Source organism: Podarcis erhardii, assembly GCF_964252035.2.
Source record: "Podarcis erhardii genome assembly, chromosome: 1".
NCBI lineage: Eukaryota > Metazoa > Chordata > Lepidosauria > Squamata > Lacertidae > Podarcis > Podarcis erhardii.
Genome location: NC_138497.1, coordinates 87,028,119 through 87,048,255, shown reverse-complemented (window position 1 = coordinate 87,048,255; position 20,137 = coordinate 87,028,119). Strand labels below are relative to the sequence as shown.

Below are 20,137 nucleotides of genomic sequence, written 5' to 3'. Positions count from 1 at the left end.
TCTCCTACCTCTTTCTCCAAGGAGCTCAATATATGATGTACCTACTTCTTCCCATCCTTATTTAATCCCCACAACCATGTGAGGTTAGGTTAAGAGGCAGCGACTTGCCTTGCTAGAATACTCAAGAGCCAAGATGGGCAAACTGGAGTGCTGGGGTTTAAAGGCAAGCGTAGCTATAGTGGGCATGATCCAAACCTAGTGGAATGGAGAGAGTACCAGAGGGACCCAGTTATCGCTGGATAGGAATGCTAAAGGAAGGACAGGGAAGGATGTGCTGAAGGTGCTGTGCCTCTGAACGTCGAAGGAAGACACACGAGTCCAACAAACCAGAAATCCCAGGAAGTGGCAAGCTCCCCTGCAGAATCGCTGTGGGTACTGATTCCAGGACCCCTGACCCAATCACACCCCTGAACAAAATGCCCAGGTACGCTGGAGATGGGAAAATGAAATCAAGGAGCCTAGCACCACCTTAAAAGAAGTAAAGCCAAAGTTTCACGGGCTGCAGGCCCCTTCCTCAGAAGCACGGCGCGATCTCTTGAGTGGCCGGGGAATGTGCACGTGGTTGGGGGCGGACGGGTATTGCCTGCAGGGAGCAGATGCCGAAAGTGCAGATGGATGGACAGCGGCCCCTCGCGAGGAGGAACGCCCTCGGTAATGCGAGCATCTTGGGCCTAAAGGTATAGGCGAAAAGGTGGCGCTCACCTGCTCCGGAATGGAGCCTCCCCCGGCTTCATGAAGGTCACGGAAGCTTCGTGGCGCAACTGTTCCAAGCCGGGGGAGGTAGCGGAGGAGATGGGGCCCGCACGTGCTCTTTCAGCCCCCTGGAGACGCGCTCGCTATTCTTAAAGTGGCGCAGAAATCTCCACCTAGAGAAACTCTCCTACGCCCCGACTGCCTTTGGAGCGATGGGCTTGGGATGCGTTGCCGCTCAGGTCTGGGCGGCGGGTGAGGGAAACCCCCTCACCCTGTTAAAGAGCCAGTGTACCCCCATCTTTGCTAAGGACGAGGCCTAGCCACCCGCAGCCAGAGGGGGCGGAGAAGGCGCAACAACTTTGGAGGGGCCGCTGGTAGCTGAGCAGAAAAGAAAGGCTTTCCCTCGACTGAGAGCGGAGGGGGGGTTTGTTGCCGAGATCCCTGTCCCTCCTTAAAAAGAGGCCGAATTGGCTCCCGGCTTTAATCCCGGCGATGGGTGGCGCTTTCTAAGTAGGCGGGTTGCTTAAAACACGCCGCGGCTCACCCAGCGGTTCTTCGATGGCGGAGGATGCTTTGTGTGGGTGGCTGCAGTAATATGGCTTGTAACCTCAGGTGCTGATTCACTGATGCTCTTAATTTGTTCGGCGAGCAGTCTGTGTGTTTCCATATTCGCCTGACTGGAGTCTCTATGCCCTAGTAACATGTAAGTGGGATATACAGTAAGACGTTCTCCTGCACACACCCCACCCCGCGCCTTTTCTGTAATATATAGATTTGCTGAGGATGTTTTCTTAGAAAAAGAAAATGTAAAGTGGTTCCTAGGCCTCCTCTTCAAGGCATATCAGGCCTCATTTCTGGAAGTGCAGGGGTTGGGTGGAAGTGACATAGCAAAGACTCTCTCTGTACATGCTCAGGAGAAGCTTTTTCTTTATTAGTGTTTTGCATACACTAAAGGTGTTGGGCCCCTACGGGGCTAGGGCCTACACATACTTGGGCGTTGCCTGTTCTTCACTCCCTTAACTGGTTTTTGAAGCCCAGAGTGCCTTTGCTTCCCTCTCGACCCTTGTATCTTTAGCAGGATGAATCGCCTGTACCCGCAGCTGATGCGCCACATGGACCAGCTCTTGAGCCTCATAGAGTTCAACAGCAGCATCGAACTAGGTGGGTTGGCCAAGGTTCTCCATCCTTTGTCTTTGACAAATCTGAACATATTGCTAATGGCGCTTGACGTGCATTAAGCAATGGACACAATGCCTTGGGGGCTGCAGCCTGACACACACCCCTTCCATGAATCTTCAGTGATTTTTGAGACGATGTTCTATTGTAAAATACAAATTTTATTTGAAGTGCAGAAAACTTGCAAACTGCATTCTCACCCATTGCCCAGTTAAGAAGTACCGTAAGTGTTAACAGAACAACCTTTTGTTGTTCTGCCCAGTCAATGCAGAGAGACTGGGCTTGGCTGACAAGTATGTAGCTGTTAATTATTTGGATTTTAATGGCATTACAGTACTAAGCTAGCTGATATATTTAGATTGCTTGTAATTATGTTGTTACTGAACTGAATAAAAGCACCTCCCTGCTGCTCATTCTTGGGCTCACATTGCCATGACAACAGTTCCCACTTCCTTTGATTTGTGGCCTGGCTTTGTTTTGTGTTTGTGAGCATTTCTCGGTGTTGTTGGTTTTGTGTTACAAAAATAGTTTGTGTGTCCGTCCTGGCACTAACCCGTGCATGGAAACAGGTTCCAGGGTTGTCTTTGTTTATATCCTGCTAGAGGGGGTGGGCAATCTCAGGCCCAGAGGCGAAATGCGGCCTTCCAGGTCCCTCTGTCTTGCCCTCAGGACTATTCCTGGACTGAACTAACTATCACCACACTCAAGTGCTTTTGCCTGCCTGGCATATACCCTTGAACTCTGACCATGTCCCTTATTTGCCTCTGACTTCTCCCGTACAAGGGACGCGGGTGGCGCTGTGGGTAAAACCTCAGCGCCTAGGACTTGCATGGTCGGCGGTTCGAATCCCCGCGGCAGGGTGAGCTCCCGTCGTTCGGTCCCAGCTCCTGCCCACCTAGCAGTTCGAAAGAACCCTTAAGTGCAAGTAGATAAATAGGTACCGCTTTGTAGCGGGAAGGTAAACGGCGTTTCCGTGTGCTGCTCTGGTGCCGGTTCGCCGGAGCAGCTTCGTCACGCTGGCCACGTGACCCGGAAGTGTCTGCGGACAGCGCTGGCTCCCGGCCTCTAGAGTGAGATGAGCGCACAACCCTAGAGTCTGTCAAGACTGGCCCGTACGGGCAGGGGTACCTTTACCCTTTACCTTTTCTCCCGTACAAAGGCTGGTGACCACACCTGTTCCTCCATCCTCTTATGTCTCTGACCTTGCCCATTACTAACATGCGGCCCTCAGAAGGGTACCTATGAGGGAATGTGGCACTTTTGCTGAAAAATTCTCCCCTCTGCTGCCCTACTAGGGTCCTTTGCTATCCAGTGTCCATGTAGAAAGTAGGTGGCACAGTGGTGGCAACAGGGCTGGGTGGCACCTCCAGTTTTGCCTCAAGTGGCAAAATGGGACATGCAGGCCCTGATCCCATCAAATGAAGCAACCAATGACAGGGAGGAGGAGCAATATTTCTGCTTGGCTTGCCCTGCCCACTTCTTTTGGGTGGCTCTTTAGTTTGGGCTTAAAGGGCAAGTAAATGGGCAGAGGTGGCAGCAGCAAAAAGGAGGTGGACCTATTGAGGACATATTATCCAGGCACTACCACCACCAGACATCTGAAGGTGATGCTGATTCTGAGCAGGACAAAAACAGGGTGGCAAGATTCTGGATGACTATATGGGTTTTCTCAGTTAGTGTCATCACATAATTGGGCTCAGGTCATAAGAGTTCTCTGGGATTCTCCAATCCAATTCATTGTCTAGTCCAAGAGGGGGTTTAATTTCAACCCTTTTTTTGTATTTGCTTGTGTCATTTGCTTAAATGGCTCCGCTGCTTTCTTAAAAACTCCCCATTAGCTCCAGCTAGCATTGTCAATGGTCAGGAATGATGGGAGTTGTAGTTCAATAGCATCTGGAGGGCGATGGTTTCACAATCACTGCCTTAAGATAGCCCTTTTGTGGTCATTGTAACATGCCACAAAATGGAGCAGGAAGTCAAAGGTACTATGGTGGGTCGCGTGAGAAAAACCATTGTTGGCAGTTCTGAAGGAGCTGAGATTTCAGGAATATAACTGCATCACCTCTAAGCATCAGCATTGGCAGGGGTTTTTCTTTGATGACAACATGGTGGTTGTTGTTTTGTAAACCACTAAGAGATTTTCACAATCAAGCAGCATATAAAGTGTGTTAAATAAAATGACACCCCCGTAATTTGTAGCCACTGTCTTCAGCTGTTCTTGAGCTCTTCTAGAATGACTCATTTACTATGAATGAATTGCCAAAGATGTTGTTTTTATTCCAAGCTATTCCAATTATTGACAGCGTAAGATGTTTTAAAGAATGGCAGAAAGCATTGTCTAAATTTATCTGGCATGGGGAAAAACCCAGAATTAAATATAAAATATTAACAGATACAAAAGAAAGAGGGGGATTTTCCCTGCCAGACTTGAAGATATATTTTGAAGCTGCGACTTTCTGCTGGATCAAGGAATGGATTCAACTAGATAACGCTGATGTGTTGGATTTGGAAGGATTCAACAATGTATTTGGTTGGCACGCATATTTATGGTATGACAAGATAACGGCCCACAAAGGTTTTAAAAATAATGTAATCAGGAAATCTCTTTATAATGTGTGGATAAGATATAAAGATCTTTTAGAAAGGAAAACACCCAGGTGGCTTTCACCAATGAAAGCAAAGGCCCAGAAAAAGTTAAATATGGAGAGTAAATGGCTGAAAAATGCTGATTTATTGTTGGAAGATAATGAAGGATTTAAATTAAGTCCATTTGACCAAATTAAGGATAAATTGGATGACTGGCTACAATATTATCAGATTAATGAACTGTATAAGCTTGATAAGAAAAATGGTTTTGCAACAGAAAAATCCAAATTGGAAACAGAGTTGTTAGATACCAATGTTAAAAATGTCTCTAAAATGTATAATTTATTGTTGGAATGGCATACAAAGGATTAACAAGTTAAATCTGTGATGATTGATTGGGCAAGAGATGTTGGACACAATATAATGTTGGAAGATTGGGAAAGGCTTTGGAAGAAAGGGGTTAAGTTTACTGCATATACTGTTCTAAAACAGTGAAATTAGAAAAGATGTATCATACAAATGATAACCAATGTTGGAAATGCAAGGAAAAAGAAGGAACTTTTTACAATATGTGGTGGACGTGTCCTGAGGCGAAAGACTTCTGGGGGAAAATATAATGAATTGGAAAAAATGTTGAAAAATACATTTATTAAGAAACCAGAAGCCTTTCTACTTGGAATAATAGGATTGGAACTGCCCCAAAAAGATGTTAGGCTGTTTTTGTATGCCACCACAGCGGCAAGACTTTTATTGGCCAAAAATTGGAAATCACAAGAAATGCCAACAATAGATGAATGGCATATGAAGATTTTGGACTTTTTGGAGCTGGCCAACCTGACTGGAAGAATCCGGGACCAGAAAGAAGAGGAGACCCAGGAAGATTGGAAGAAATTTAAAGAATATCTAGCTAAATATTGTAATATAAGATAATTAGAAGTCACTTGGAAGTAACAAATAGGCTTAGGACTAGAATAAAAATGCGTTGTAAAACATTAAGGATTAGAATACTAATAAAAGAGAAGAGGATAGTAAATGAAAGAAGTTAATTTTAATAGAAATATGACTTTGGAGAACTGTTACAAGGTGATGCAATGAAATTCAGTTGGGGGGATTCAAGGAAGTCAGCTAACAATGTAAGGTAAATTGGATCTTGGAAGAAATAATTGTTTTTTATGTTTTTATTTTGTATTGTAATGTGCTTTCTTTTGTTCTGTGTTTTGCAACGTTATTTCTTTTTATAAATTTGGAAAAGTAATAAAAATAATAATAAAAATAGAATGACTCATTGACTTAGAAAGAGTCCACTCCACACAGTTAGTTCTCTTTTCATTGCTGTTGCCACATGGAGAACCTTTGTGGATGTCACAATGCTTGTTTCTGCCCTCTCTAGACTGCCTCCAGATTGCCAAATGTCTCGAGGGGATGCGCCAGCGATGCTGCTGCCTGGATTGCGACTTGCAGGGAACAAGGGAGAAGCTGCGCCAGTCGGAGTACGAATGTTCAGTCCTGGAAGTGAAGTTGAAACACGCCCGCAACCAAGTGGAGGTGGAGATGAAGAAAAGGCACCGGGCAGAAGCTGAGCTGGAAAAGCAGGTTCTTGGAGGGGCATGGTGGAGAAAAGTAGATGGGGGGAGTTTTTCTCCCCTTCTCATGTTAGAATCTGAGGCCATTAAATGAAGCTGATTCAGGACAGACAATAAGGAAGCTGCCTTGTACTGAGTTCAGGGTTTTGGTCCATCTAGCTTGGTATTTGTCTACATTGACTGGAAGCATCTTCTTTCCAGGGGCCAGGAGGCAATGACAGCCCTACCTGGAGATGCCAAGGATTTGTGCATACAAAGCAGATGCTTTACCACTGAGCTATAGCACTTCCCTACGTAGTTCTTCACAAGCTCCTAATTAAGGTTTAGCGACAGCCACCAGTTTATATGGCTTTTAAAGATAAATTCATTATGTATAAGGCTATCAATTGCTGTCTGTCATGGTTGCTCTGTACTGCTTCCAGGATCTGAGGTAGCAAGCTTCTGAAAACCAATTGGTGGGAGAACAATAGCAAGAGGGGGCTATCCCATCCAGAGGCCTAGGCTTTCCAGAGGCACCCTCTGAGAAACAGGATACAGGACCTTTGGTCTGATCAACAAGACTATTTAACTTTAAGCACCTGTATCCCACTCTTCATTGCCAAAAAGCACTTCCAGGGTGGGTAACAGTGAAAAGTAAAATTCATATGCAGAAAAGCAACAGCAGAAAACAAGAGCAAATAAGATTCCAACCAAATAATGATGCCCGTCATATTATGTTCTTAGGGCGATAAAGCCTAGTAGGTGAATGGTTTGTGTTGTGTCAGAGTGATGCATGCTGCGAAGAATAATATCTAAACCTGGAGCGGGGAGGTGCTGCCACAGAACTTAGGAACTTAAGAGATGGAGCAAGAAGGAAGTTTTAAGCACAACCCGAATAGAAGCTAGTGTTTGGCACAATAGATGGACAAGAGACTGCTGCACCATAACAACTACAGCTGTGCTGTTTCAGGTCTCATAAAAGCTGCCAGGAGCTGATGTGACTCAGTAGCTTAGACACTGAGCTATGCAGCAGGTGGAAATTTACTCATGAAATTAAGACTGCAGAATTTTGGACTTTGGGAGCACAGAACTTGGATGTATTTAGTGCATAGTCAGTTGCAGTCCTGGACATGCATCCCAGGCAAAAACAGTTCACTTGCATTAGGTTGGCTTGGGAGAACTAGGTGCTCCCCACCCTAAGGAGGGATGTACCAGTCTGAACATGGTTACAGCTGCAAAGTGGCTGCACTTGAAGACTGCTACATTCTTCATTCCAACAGGGTCTCCATTGTTCTATTCACCCCTCACCCCTTTTCATCCCTCTCAGGAGCGCAAGCTGCAGCTTATCTATGACTACCTGATGGCTGATTCACAAATCAGTCCTTTCAATGAGGACCAGCGATCAGCCCTGGCGGCTTTAGAAAGGCCACGTTTCAGCCACAGCACCCTGCTGCCTGGCAAGTGGTGAGTGGCAAGGGAGTACTTAAGACAGCTGATATTGCAGCTTCTCTCAGGCAAGCAAATCAATCCCTGAGTCCTGTCTGGATATTTTTGTTTTTAAAAATGGACATATGTAAATCTCTGGTTTCACACATGCCACAAATCATACAATAAATGAAATTCAATCAAACAGTTGTATATACATCCTACAGCCCAAATACACAGCAGATCAGTTTTATCTCTCAGCTTAGTTGCCTAATTCCTGCTGTTTAGCTTTACTGGTTCCAATAATCGGTAGAGTCAAATTATTACTATTTGCAGAAAGTTTCTGGTGATTCAGATGTGCAGGTAGTTGTTACCATAAGCAAAATCATTCCATCTTCTCTCTCTCTCTCTCTCTCTCTCTCTCTCTCTCTCACACACACACACACACACACACACACACACACACGATTTGGGGGCAAAAGGCTTTCAAATTAAATACCGATGTACTGGTGTGAATATCCACATTGAGAACAGGGGTGCCAACTTGAATAAAATATTGGGGGGCCCAAGTAGGCCCTACCCTGCATGGTTCATCACATGACACAGTGCATACACACTGGCAATGCCCATGAGCTATTTTATTGGGAGTGCAAAGACCCTTTGGCCCCTAGGAGTTGGCTCCTATGATTGAGAAGTACTGTGGTACCTCGGGTTAAGTACTTACTTCGTTCTGGAGGTCCGTACTTAACCTGAAACTATTCTTAACCTGAAGCACCACTTTAGCTAATGGGGCCTCCTGCCGCTGCACCGCCGGAGCACGATTTCTGTCCTCATCCTGAAGCAAAGTTATTAACCTGAGGTACTATTTCTGGGTTAGCGGAGTGTGTAACCTGAAGCGTATGTAACCTGAAGCATATGTAACCGAGGTACCACTGTAGTATATAAAAAAACAAGTGCCAATTCTACAGGTTTGAAGGGGCCCCTTGACATGCATACCGAAAATAACAATCATGATAGGCGACTAGTTTATATGCAAACCCACAATGCCAGAACAACACAGCAAGTGTAATTACAACTTGTCATGGCTTTGGGCTACAATGATAAACTTACAATAAACTTGATTAAATAGCAATGAACAATAAACTTGATTAAATAGCAGTAATGTTTCTTTCACCACCACTGTCTCACTTTCATCATGGGGTCCTTGCAAAGAAAGGGACTGAATGAAAAGAAAATGTAGCTTTCCCACAATGGTATCCCCACATTTAAATTTTTTAATTTTTATTTTTTTTTAATGATGGGTGTTTGGAGAAGATACTGGATTAGAAGAACTGAGCTATATAGCAAGAGTGGGAGAGACAGGCGTGATATGAGGCTGTTATTTGTGATACAGCCCCTGTGTTACTCTTCTCTGTAGGCCGTCTACAGTGGAAGGACTTGGGGCCTCAATCATATCTGACATCAGCTTTGATCACTCAGATGACGAAGTGGTAAGTAAGCATCCCTTCCTCCCAGGCTTGCCAGGTCAGAACTGAAAGCTCCAGGGCACAGTCAGACTCTTGTGGTTACTGTGGACTGAGATCTCTGCGCTCTACAGGAGCAGAAACCAAGACTTCACACTTGAAATTGATGGTGCCACACATACTACTGCAACAGGCCCTACATGTTGGCGTATGTTTTCAGAGATACACACCAATATGAACAGAGGCAATATATGTGGAAGGGAGTTGGTTTGAAACAAAGTATCATATTTTCCCGTGTGTTAGACGAGGGTTTTTTTTACTTTAAAAATTATATTAAAAATCTTGGCTCGTCTTATACATGAGTAGTGCCGAGGGGGGGACGTGCGATTGGCTGCTGCCACGAGTTGCAGTTTCTCAGTGACGATAGGGCGGCTGATTGGTGGTTGTGGCGAGTTTTTTTGGTGATTGGCTGCCACAGTGGCAATTGGGTAGATTGTCAGTGTATGTGCAATTCTGGGCAGTTCCCCCCAAAAAAGAGCTTAACAACCCTTGGCAATCTCCCCCCAATTTTCTTAATTTTGAGTCCCCCAAAATAGGGGGCGTCTTATACACTGGAGCATGTTATACACGAAAAAATATGATACTCTTTCAGGGGGAATTATGCTTGGTCACCGAAGGGAGAAGACGCATGTGACATATTAAGAGCAACAGTTTGAAAGCACCCTTGTGGCACTTGTATGCCCAAAACAGTAAAAATTTCTATTCTACGGGGAGAGAACCAGTTATGCAACATTTTAATAGAATTTGGTTTGAACTAGGGAAAGCTAGCTGTGGGGAGCACCTATTGCAAAGTGCATGTATTGCAGCACCATCATACCTTCCCCCTTCTCCCCAGATTTCCAGAGTAGTCTTGCAACTATTCTAGCAACAACAAGGGAAAGCAAAAATAGCTTTGCCGTTTTTAAAAAGACTAAACTATGTGAGGAGGAGCAGGACTAAACCAGCCTTTGACCTAACTGGTGCGTATTTGTGTAAAGCAAGTTGTCAACACCCTTCATAGGTTCAAACATTTATTTGCTGTTTTGGGGTGAGAAATGGGCACCTTGTTCTAATGAGAGCACAGATTGTTTGGAGACCAGATACAGTGACAGATGTAATTTAGTTGCATTGTTTATTTGCGTATTTCTTATTGCATTAATATCTCGCTCTTCCTCCCCAGGTCAACAAACAGATACACAACTTTAAAATTAAGCAAAAACATTCTAAAACGGTTAAAAACATATGAACACAGCTTCAGTTCAAAACGTTCTAAAAGCAATTACAGTTCAAAACATTCTTCCATCCAATGGTCATGGGGTTGCCAGGAACTATTCCTCATCCCCCAAATGCCTGGATAAACAGGGATGTTTACAAATTCCTCTGGAAAGTTAATTATGATGGAGGCAGGCACACCTCCTAATGCAGATTGCAGGCAACTCTGTACTTATTTTATTTATTTAATAAAATTTGTATACTACTTGATGGTAAAAAAACAACAACGCTCAAAATACCTTACATAAATAATAAAGTAAAAACAATTACAACTTTTTTAAAAAATAAAATTAAACCAGCAACAAACTAAAAGCACACTAGCATTCTATTTGACTGTAGCCAGAATGCCAGGGTTTAGGGTAGCTTCTTGCAGAAAACAAGAATATGGAACCTTAGTAAGACACGTGTGTTGTTGATGAAAGCAAGCAGACAGATTCTTATAGCCATTGAAACATGTGGGCTTACTGTGAATGCTGAAGAGGCTTCTGGGATGTAGATACAATCTGGTACAGGTGGCTATCTGCAGAAGCTTTTAAAATGATGCATATGTATGTATATATGTATGTATGTATGTATGTATGTATGTATGTATGTATACACATAGTTCAAAACTTGAGATTGGAAGAAGTGGTAAGATGTGCTCAAGCTCAGGGTGGGCCTTCATTTTAAGTAGCCCATGAGCTACAAATGTGTCTACATCCTTTCTCAAGCTTTCCTTTTCTGTTTTCTTCCAGGATTTGGAAGTGATAAAATCCCTCAAAGGCAGAGACAAAGGGGTAAGTGAAGGTGGGGCTGGGAAGCATCCTGTCACATATTCCAGAACTGAAGCACCCGTCCTATATTATTTCTGTGTGCATGCCTCAAACATCTGTTTCATCAGAGACCACAACTGGACAGGAGGAGATAAATCTTCCTCACCCATATGCAATTCTAATTACACATTCAATTATTTGAAAACGTCTTCGTCTGTATCCCACCATTTACTTTGCTCTGTCTTGTTGATAGTCTGAAAAATGGCAAGCAATTTGTGCTGAGCTTCCCTCACCCGGAATTACGTGGATCTGTCTTCCTGTTGCTCTCACACCTGTTTCTCTCCTCCAGTGCTCCTCCCTCGTGCCCCTGATTCAGCCAGTGGCAACAACCAAATCTGCACAAACATCTGTGGCACCTCCGCCTCCAAGTGTAAGTACCTGGCGATGCCCTTGTGCGTATCTCTGTACAAGGGAAGACCCAGCCTGCAACCTTTGACACCACTGCAAAATCAGCTCTGATAATAAATGTCTCTGATAAAAAGATACTGCAATGTGGTAGATTGCACAGCAGGGTATGTGTTATACATGGCGTGATCAAACAGGGCAATGAAGCTTCAAGTAAAACGGGGTTTCCCTTATGTTCTGCAAGCTCTTAGGGTTAAAATTCCTTTGAACGTGTGTATGTGTGTGTGAGAGAGAATAATCCTGCATCCTTCATTTAAAGGGGTTTGATCCAGACTGCCATTCATCATTCTCTGCCCCTCCCCTCCAATCTTGCCAGGCCAATAAGATGTCTGTGGCGACTCTGAGATCCGGAGCCACTGCCCACGTTTTGCCCCCGATTGCTGTGGTGCCCCGTCGCCGATCCCAGCAGAGACGTTGCCTGTCCACACGCTCAGGTGCCTCTTCCCTCCTCCTTTTTTGGGTGTGGCCTGGCCTGTTCTGAAGGCAGACATGGTTAGGTAATGAGTGTTGACAGAAGGTTTAGCAGTAGAACTAGAGAATATGCTGCAATAAGCTTTTCAGTTTCCAAAATTCCAGAATGCTGTAAAGGGAGTTGGGGACAGTGAAGGGACGAAAAATCCTGTTCTGCCTGGGCTCCTCATCGCCATCCCGTTTTCCTTAGTTGTAAGTGGGGATGGGGAATCCACTCAGTACATGCTCAGGGTACCTATGCCTTTCCTTTGAAGAAAGGGTGTCCAGTCCAAACATGTTAGGAGGCAGTGCTGGTTTAGAGGAGGAGTAGTGGTGGAACCACAAAACCACGAGCCATGTTATGTGCAAGAGACTGGCAGGCAGACCCTGAGTGTGTCCAAATGGTTTAATAGTGATCTCAGATGTGGAGGTATGTATTCATAGGAGCTAGAATAGCAAGAATGGCTTTATGAGGAGCAGGGAGATTATTTGGCTTGTCTCCCCCTCCTTTAAAGATGGGGTCTGGTTTGCAAACTTTTGAGTCCATTCTCCCACCTGTCTGTCCTCTGGACAGTTGACCGCCACCATGCTCCCAAGCCCAGGACTACTGGAGGGCATTGAGCAAGTTGTCTGCCCCACCTTAGCCCAGGTTCCTGGCCAACTCTGTCCACACAGAGCAGTCACACTAGCTCCTGATTGTGTGCTTCTGCACCTCCAGGGTGTCATACTCCAAATGGGAGCCTGCAGATGGAAGTAGGTAGACCAGTGCTAAGATCCAACAGTGCCTTCTGGGAGGTGCCAGCTTGAATGCTGGACGAAAGTTTCCATGCCTTTAAATGTGTCTCTGATGTGTGGTCTTCTCTCCACAGACGTCACTTCCTTCTGGGGCAGCAGTGAAGGGTCAGGCAGAAGTACCGGTAATAGCCAGGCTGAGAGTGACACCATTGGCACAAAGATTAGGACTGAGTTGATGGGTGTTCAGGACCCCTTTTCTCCTTCTCCCACACAGGGAACACCACCCCTCCAAGAGCACCACTTTACTTCCAAGACGGTGAGAAAAGAAGAACAGGGCTGCCTCTCAGCAACGACCTCAGCTGGAGTGCTTATCTGCTGGGATGCTTTCAAGTGCTCTTAATCAGTGTTTCCCAACCTTGGGCCTCCAGCTGTTTTTGGACTACAATTCCCATCATCCCTGGCCACTGGTCTTGCTAGTTAGGGATGATGGGAGTTGTAGTTCAAAAACAGCTGGAGGCCCAAGGTTGGGAAACACTGCTCTTAATGATAGGTTGACTGGGTTCTCCTAAGCCAACCGTCTGCATTTGTTTCCAATTTTGTGCAAGTCTCATAACTTCCTGTTAAAATCTTGTAACACTGCATACCACAAAAGTTCTGCTTCTGTCTTGCCCAAGAGTGCTCGCCCTGGTGGCAATCATGGAGTAACATTTTGAAAGCATCTCAGGATAGCTGATAAAGTGGAACAATGTGTGGGTGCTCCAGTACAAATCCACCACTAAGGAACTAAGGATCATGCCAGTAACATGGTGTGGAATATACCTCCAAAAAAAGCTCCATGAAGAAGAGATTGGGGTAGGGGGCAGGCAGGGGCAGCACCAGAGCCTGTGCCACTTGGACTCTCCCCTCCCCACCTACCCCTGGGCCAACTATGCTTTTTGTATCATTTATTTGATGTTTTAAAACTGCCAACCGCTTTGGCAGAAAGGCAGTGTATAAATGCAATAAATAAATCCAAGAGCTCCATTGGACAAATTCAAGCTAGAGGGATATTGTACAAAGGGGCAAGCTATGGGAAGCCTGTGGTCTTTTTCCTCTTGATCTCTGCTGTGCTCATCTAATGCTCTTCCCTCTTCCCTGGCTACAAGATGATCAGCCTGGAGTCGTGTGCGGTTTGCAAATCCCGCCTGCGCTTTGGGAAGATGGCCCTGAAATGTCGGCCCTGCCAACTTGTAGTGCATCCTGAGTGCAAAGAACGCAGCCCGTCCATGTGCAGGCCGACTGCCTCCCCCAGAGCGAGAGAGGTGAGGACGCTTCCCTGGGATGGGAGCTCATGGGGCTTTTATTGCAGTGCTGCCGGCTTTGCCGGGGGCAAGAGCAATTCGGGAGGCTGGGGTGACTTGTGTGTGGCAGGTATGGCTGAGCTGTTTCCCCCCCCCCCCAATCCACATTGATGGCTACTAGCCATGATCAATGGCTACTAGCCACAATGCCTGTGTTCTTCCTCCACTGTCAGGCAGTATACCCCCGACTACCAGCTGCCTCTTCTAAGCTTCCCCGTGTCTTCTCAGGGCATTCTGGCAGATTTTGCACCCTCCACCCCACCTCTGGTGCCCCCACTAGTCATCCAGTGTGTGAATCAAGTGGAAAGGCGTGGCCTGAAGGAGGTAAGTGCGTTTGTGGGGGGGGGCAGCTGTGGGGCTCTGAAAGGCTGGTTGAGCTGCTGATAGTTTACTCTTAACTGTCATCAACCTGGATTTCCACATCTAATTCTGTCACTGCACAACTTCTGTGATATTTTTCTTTTTGCCCTACTTCCCCTATGCTAGCTGTTGGGATAGAGGTGTTGCATTTAGTTCCCTTGCTTCTCCTGACTTCTGATCTTCTTTTCCTTTTTCATCTTGGCTGGTTGTTTGGTTTTCTAATGCATTTTTAATATTTGTATATTTCTGTTCACTGGCTACTTTTTCTTCCCCAAATTCCTCTCAGCCTCTTTAGGCTCTTCATAATCTTACTTCTGATCTCTGCTGCTGCTGCTGTTCTCCTTATCTGTCCCCTCGTTCTTTGCATTCTGCATGCTCTGAGCTTTCTCATTGGACATCCTGTGTTGGTGTTGCCTGCTCTGACCTTCTCCCTAGGCCTGGAACTCTCTGCCTCTGCTACCCTCCTTACTGGTGGTGGGAGATGGGTTTGCATACCCAGTGCCTGTTTTTATCCAGCCACAGGAGTTAATTATATAATTCCAGGCCCAATCCAAGGCCCTGTCTTTCACATTTCAAGTCCTAAAGTATCCATGAGGGTGCGACATTACACAAAATGGCCGTGACATCTTTAAAAAGCAGAAAGAGGCAAGGCCACAAAATGGTGCCGGCAGATGCTTCTGACTAGTGGTAATGATTTCAGGCCTGAGGTGCCAGCTGGGACTGTACCTTAGTGGCCGTTACAAGCTTTTGTGTGTGCATCTGTTTCTCTTGTCTTTTGCTCCTCGTGATCTGCAGGCTGGGCTATACAGAGTGCCAGGTTCAGAGCACCTCATTCGAGAATGGAAGCGCAAGCTGCTTTGTGCCCGAGGAGCGCTTCCCTCACTGGACCAGGTGGCTGATGTCAATGTGATCTGTGGAGTTCTCAAGGACTTTCTGAGGAGCCTGAAGGAACCTCTAGTGACCTTTGCCCTGCACCCTGCCTTCCTGCGTGCTTCAGGTGAGTTTGGACAAGCCAGTAGGTGGAAAGTGCCTTTTCTGGAGTGGTAGTAATGAAACGCCCCCGCCCCCAACCTCATAGCACTATTTTCTTCCCACCCAGAAATTCCAGATGAAGCTGCTCGCCAGACTGCACTCTGCCATGTTGTGATGAAGTTGCCTCTGGCCAATAGGGACACACTGGCTTTTCTGGTGCTGCATCTCCATAGGTAAGCTGGTGAGGGCTTGAAGGGGGATACCTGGGACTCTAAAATGTGCAAAACTTTCCCTCAACTTGGTGGAGATTTCTGCCTTGGCAAAAGGTGACACTGCATGTTCAAGCCATGTATTTTCCTTTGAAACAACATAATACTGTTTCTGCATGTTAGGAGTGTTGTGAATTTGCTCCCCCATTTGTAAAGGCAGAGGCCTTTACATTTCATTCCATAAAGGTCTTCCTTTTCTTAATTTTCTTACTCTGTACAAGGGCAAGCAGATAAGTATCTGGCAATTGTTCCATCATCAATCCTTGTTGAAAGTGCTGGCTGCACCACTTGCTACTGTGGGTATTTTCCTGTCTTGCACAATAGGTTTGAACACCACTCTTTTCTGTTCATTGATTGGATCCACAGTAACTGTTCAGAAACCTGTTTTGGGACACTTATTTGCTACATCAGATAATGCACTTCTCACTTTAAAGCAACAAACATAATGGATATCTGTTGCATCAAGGGGCGTCAGGAATACATTTTCTGCTAATGATGGGTTTTGTCTAATCCTGTCCCCTGCAATTTGTCTTGTCTTGTGGGCTTGGTTGCTTCACCCATTGTGTGGCCTGCATGAACCGTGGTTTCTGACCCTGCTGTGATGCCCACCATCCATGTTATGGACACCCTGAATGTTATGGATATAGCTGGGCTTTGTACCTTTGGGTTAGAAGGATTCTGCTTTAGCCTTTGGCCTTTGACTCCATGGATCCATCTCTCTATCCTTAGGGTCATGCAGAGCCCTGAGTGTCGAATGGACCGGCACAACCTAGCACGTATCTTTGGACCGACTCTAGTTGGGCACAGTAATCCTAGCCCTTCCCCACGCATCATCTTGGAAGACACACCACGTCAATGCCTGGTAACAGACGCAACCTGTATTTGTTACTTGTGTGCAGTATTTAATTTTTTTCTGACCCTCTGTGGGCCTGCAGGAAAGACTGCACAATGCTCAGACTGTACATCAAGCAAAATCCTGATGTAGTTTGGAACTGAGGATTGATTATTTTTGTTGCACCAGGGTAGCTCTTGTGAACTCAGTGGAATGTGGGGAGGTACGCTGAGCTTGGAGAAATGCTTCTGCTAATTGTGACAAAGGCAGGAACAAAGTCCTGACTGTGGGAAATCCTGCTTACTTCTGAGACTTTGCCAAGCATTTTAAACAGATTTTTAATATTTTATTTTTGTCTTACGGGCTAGAAACTTGCTTTTTTATATTAAAAGGTGGGGGGGGAGCTGAGATTCCCAGAAACGCTAATTTTAGTCCAGTGCAAAATTCAGCAAGTGAGCCCTTGCTATGTGCCATGGCTTCCTTATTCCATAAAATTTCATAAGAGCATGAAAGCTGCAGTGAGAAAGTCAAAAGTCAAGGTAACAAATGGGGCGTAACTGACTGCTGCTTAATTAAAGCTCTTGCATCTCAAGTAGCAGAGTTCAGAGAATTATTCTGAATGCTTTGTTCCAAATATTGGCTTGTGAGAGTGTTTTTGCAAGCTCTCATCTCTACCACATTGTCAATAAATTTATGATGAGAACTGAATCCATGTGAAAACAATGGGCAGATAAACACCTCTGTGGAACATAAGCAAGAACCAGCTAATGAAGGCCGGGTGGGGCAGATAGGGAAGAATTTTCACGATTAGGCGGCAGACAAAAGCTAACATGATTCCATTCCCCTGCAGGTGGTTGCCAATCTCTTAGCACTGCCTCTTTCGTTCTGGAGACATTTTGTGGGAGAAGAGCAGGAAAACCTGGTGCCTTCGGTGCAAAAGCCCAGCGTCGTGAATGAGCAAGGTGAATTGAAGTGTGGGTGGCTTGGGGAGGAAGAAATATAGGAGCCCCATCCTTACTCAGTTTTGGTGATCCTCCGAAGGACGGGGGGGGGGGCGGGAGCTGGACCTAATACTTCCCTCCAACCTTCCACCCACAGACCAGATCTTCTTTCCTCTGACTCCCCCTGAAGTCAGCGCCATCCAGATGAGCCCAGGAGGTGGCTGTCTCCCTAATAAGCTATGGGACTGCATTGGGACCACCTTCCCACCCTCGTAAGTGAGCTGGCACAGCTGCCTGGGGTGCATTTTGTGGGGTTGCAGGGGAGGGGGACCTGTGAGCTGAATGCAGCCATCAAGGCTTCCTTGTCGGGTCTCCCTGGACTTTCCCCTCACAGATACTGCTCCACTCCCTGCTTTTGCCTAGCTGGAATGTGCTGTTAAACTATGATGGTGCTCTGCTTGTCTGGATGGAGAAGTAGCAAGTGTCTGTTTGGGTGTGTGTGAGAGAACTTCTGGTTTTCGTATGGCTGGAACATAGTCCAAAGATAGTCAATGATAAGTCACACCGGCTGCTCTGACCACTTTTGCTTCCGGCCCTGCTCACCACTAGTTTGCCACACCAGGAAGGTTGCCTGTGAGGGAAGGCTTTCTTCTGGCTGAAAAAGATTCCCCAACCCTGCTGCTACTGAGTGCTGCTACCATCCTTGGATAAGGACTGGGTTGGTTTGGGAAGGGTTATCAAACTCTTGTTGCCACAGCTGTCCATGTGCCCATGCCCCTGAGGTGTGGAGGCTCCTACATGTTGTGGGGGTTCTCTGACCTTCCTTTCACCTGCCCAGAGGGGCTGCTGCCAAGGGGGCTGCCATAGATGTCCACTCTGGGGTCTCCCTCTCCTGTTTTGTCTTCTGCCAGGAATGCCTCCCGCACCAAGAAGACGGGCAAATTCTTCCCACTTCCAGTATCATGAAGCAACTCTGATGCACCAGCGTTGCCTTGGCTTCCTCCCAGCAACCCTCTTCCTTGCCACCTCCAGATTCCAGGACTGTGTCCTCACATTTCAAAGGGAGATGCTATGTGCCTTATCTCTTAACGGTGGCTGACAATCGTTTCTCCAACCTACATGATCAGGAACAGAGGAGATCTTACCCCTCCCCTTTCATACTGTTGGGTCTTGCTTTGTGGACTTCTGAGTTTGCTGAAAACTCCAGGCATGTTCTTGAGCCATCTGTTTCCTCTGTTATGATGGACTCTGGGGCAGTGAAAACTGGGTTCAGCTTACCTTGTGTGCATACCTTTTGTGCCTTTCCCCCCATGTCCATTACCAGTTATACTTGAATGGCAGAGTTGCTGTCATGTGGTGGATGGGGAAAGTCATTTCCTGGAGCAGTTCATTAGTGGTATCATTCTGATAAAAAACCAAACATGGCACATTGGGAGGTTTTTCTAGCAATAGAATCCTCATCACCTCAATCACCGATTTCTGCTCTTGATGCTGTCCCTGGTCCTCGTTAGAGCACTTACATGTTTACAGAGGGCAGCTTCCTCAAAAACTGGAGTGGCTAAACACGAAGTGGTGGTATTTACTAGCACATGAGGTTGGTTTTACTATCCCCCCCCCTTCACAGTTTCTGTAACTCCTGTGCCTACTTGATTTGGGGTTTGTGGGGGTGTCAGCTGTGCTGGCGCACCACCCAATCAATCCCTTCTGCCCAGAATCATCCTAGAAGTAGTACCTCTGACCCAGCTTGGCCACATGTCAGCCCTGAGTGAGGCCATTTACTGTTAACGGGTGTGCCTTAATCACCAATGGAACTTAATTGATGCTGAACTTAAGGAAGCAAGACTTCTTAGCTCTGTACTTTTGCATTACCCTGTATCAATCAGTTATGAAAATGTCGTAAGAGTCTCCTGAGGCTAAAATGTCCACATATCCTTCTGGAGTGAATAGTATCAAAGAAGGATGGGAGATGAAAGACTGTCCAGAGCAATGCCTTGGTTTTGTTTCAGTTACTCCTGCCCAATCCCTTCACTTTCTCTGCTCGTTTCAGCAGTGCTCTAAACTTATGTATTTTGCTGAGGGAATTTTGGGTTCTTGCCACCTGAAAGATTCTATGGCTCTTAACAAATTATTTCCCCTTTGAGTGGAAGGAGCTGTAGCATGAACTTCTTTTCCAATGTGTGAGTCAACCTTACTCCAATGGCTGGGAACTGTGGTTCTAAATGCTCAGTGAGGTCCCTCTAATGGGTGCTGAGTGCCTTAAAGGCATGGTCAACAGCAGGGAATTGGGTGTGGATGAGGATGCTCTCAAAGGGTGCTTTGAATTTTCGGGTCCCCATTAAAATTCCATTGTGGATTTTTCTTTCATAAATATATTTGAAAAGACTTGAACAAGAAGATCCTAATAGCCTAATAATAAAGACACTCTGTTATCAATCTATCATAATAAAACTATAATATCAGCATGTGACAGTCTTGCTATTTATCATTCAAAGAAGTCCACCCTCTTCCTTTCTCCTACCTTTAAATGTGCCCTTGCTAGTTTCTTTTTTTCTTCCTGGAGCAGCGAGCAGCAAATCTGGTGCCCTTCAGATGTTTTGGACCACAGTTACAACCACCGGCCATGCTGGGTGGAGCTGATGACAGCTTTAATCCAAAACATCTGCAGAGCCCCCTATTGGCTGCCCCCTATCCTGGAGATGCATTGCTCCTCCTGTGAAACGTAATAGCATCACCAACTGGCCCCTGAACATGTGGCCTCCAGTGGATACAAGATGGGTGGGATACAAGATGGGTGTTGAAAGAAAA

General features: G+C 45.9%; 1 protein-coding gene across 7 annotated transcripts; it reads left to right on the top strand.

Annotated features, from left to right (window-relative positions):
* Window positions 1–284: 284 nt before the first annotated feature.
* LOC309350091 (rac GTPase-activating protein 1-like) lies at window positions 285–20,081 on the top strand. 7 transcript variants are annotated; one of them, XM_081876703.1, is made up of 17 exons: window positions 285–651; window positions 1,769–1,854; window positions 5,846–6,048; window positions 7,345–7,481; window positions 8,860–8,932; window positions 10,951–10,992; window positions 11,318–11,398; window positions 11,750–11,867; window positions 12,753–12,934; window positions 13,764–13,919; window positions 14,187–14,282; window positions 15,114–15,315; window positions 15,418–15,523; window positions 16,289–16,421; window positions 17,242–17,353; window positions 17,490–17,604; window positions 18,244–20,081. In XM_081876703.1, the coding sequence occupies exons 1-17, from the start codon at window positions 551–553 to the stop codon at window positions 18,296–18,298; spliced, it is 1,998 nt and encodes a 665-aa protein (XP_081732829.1). In that variant the 5' UTR covers window positions 285–550; the 3' UTR covers window positions 18,299–20,081. The 7 variants fall into 7 exon arrangements, with proteins under 7 accessions (XP_081732829.1, XP_081732835.1, XP_081732834.1 ...); XM_081876709.1 differs by having other exon boundaries at window positions 573–677; window positions 1,772–1,854; XM_081876708.1 differs by having other exon boundaries at window positions 573–677.
* The last annotated feature ends 56 nt before the right edge of the window (window positions 20,082–20,137 follow it).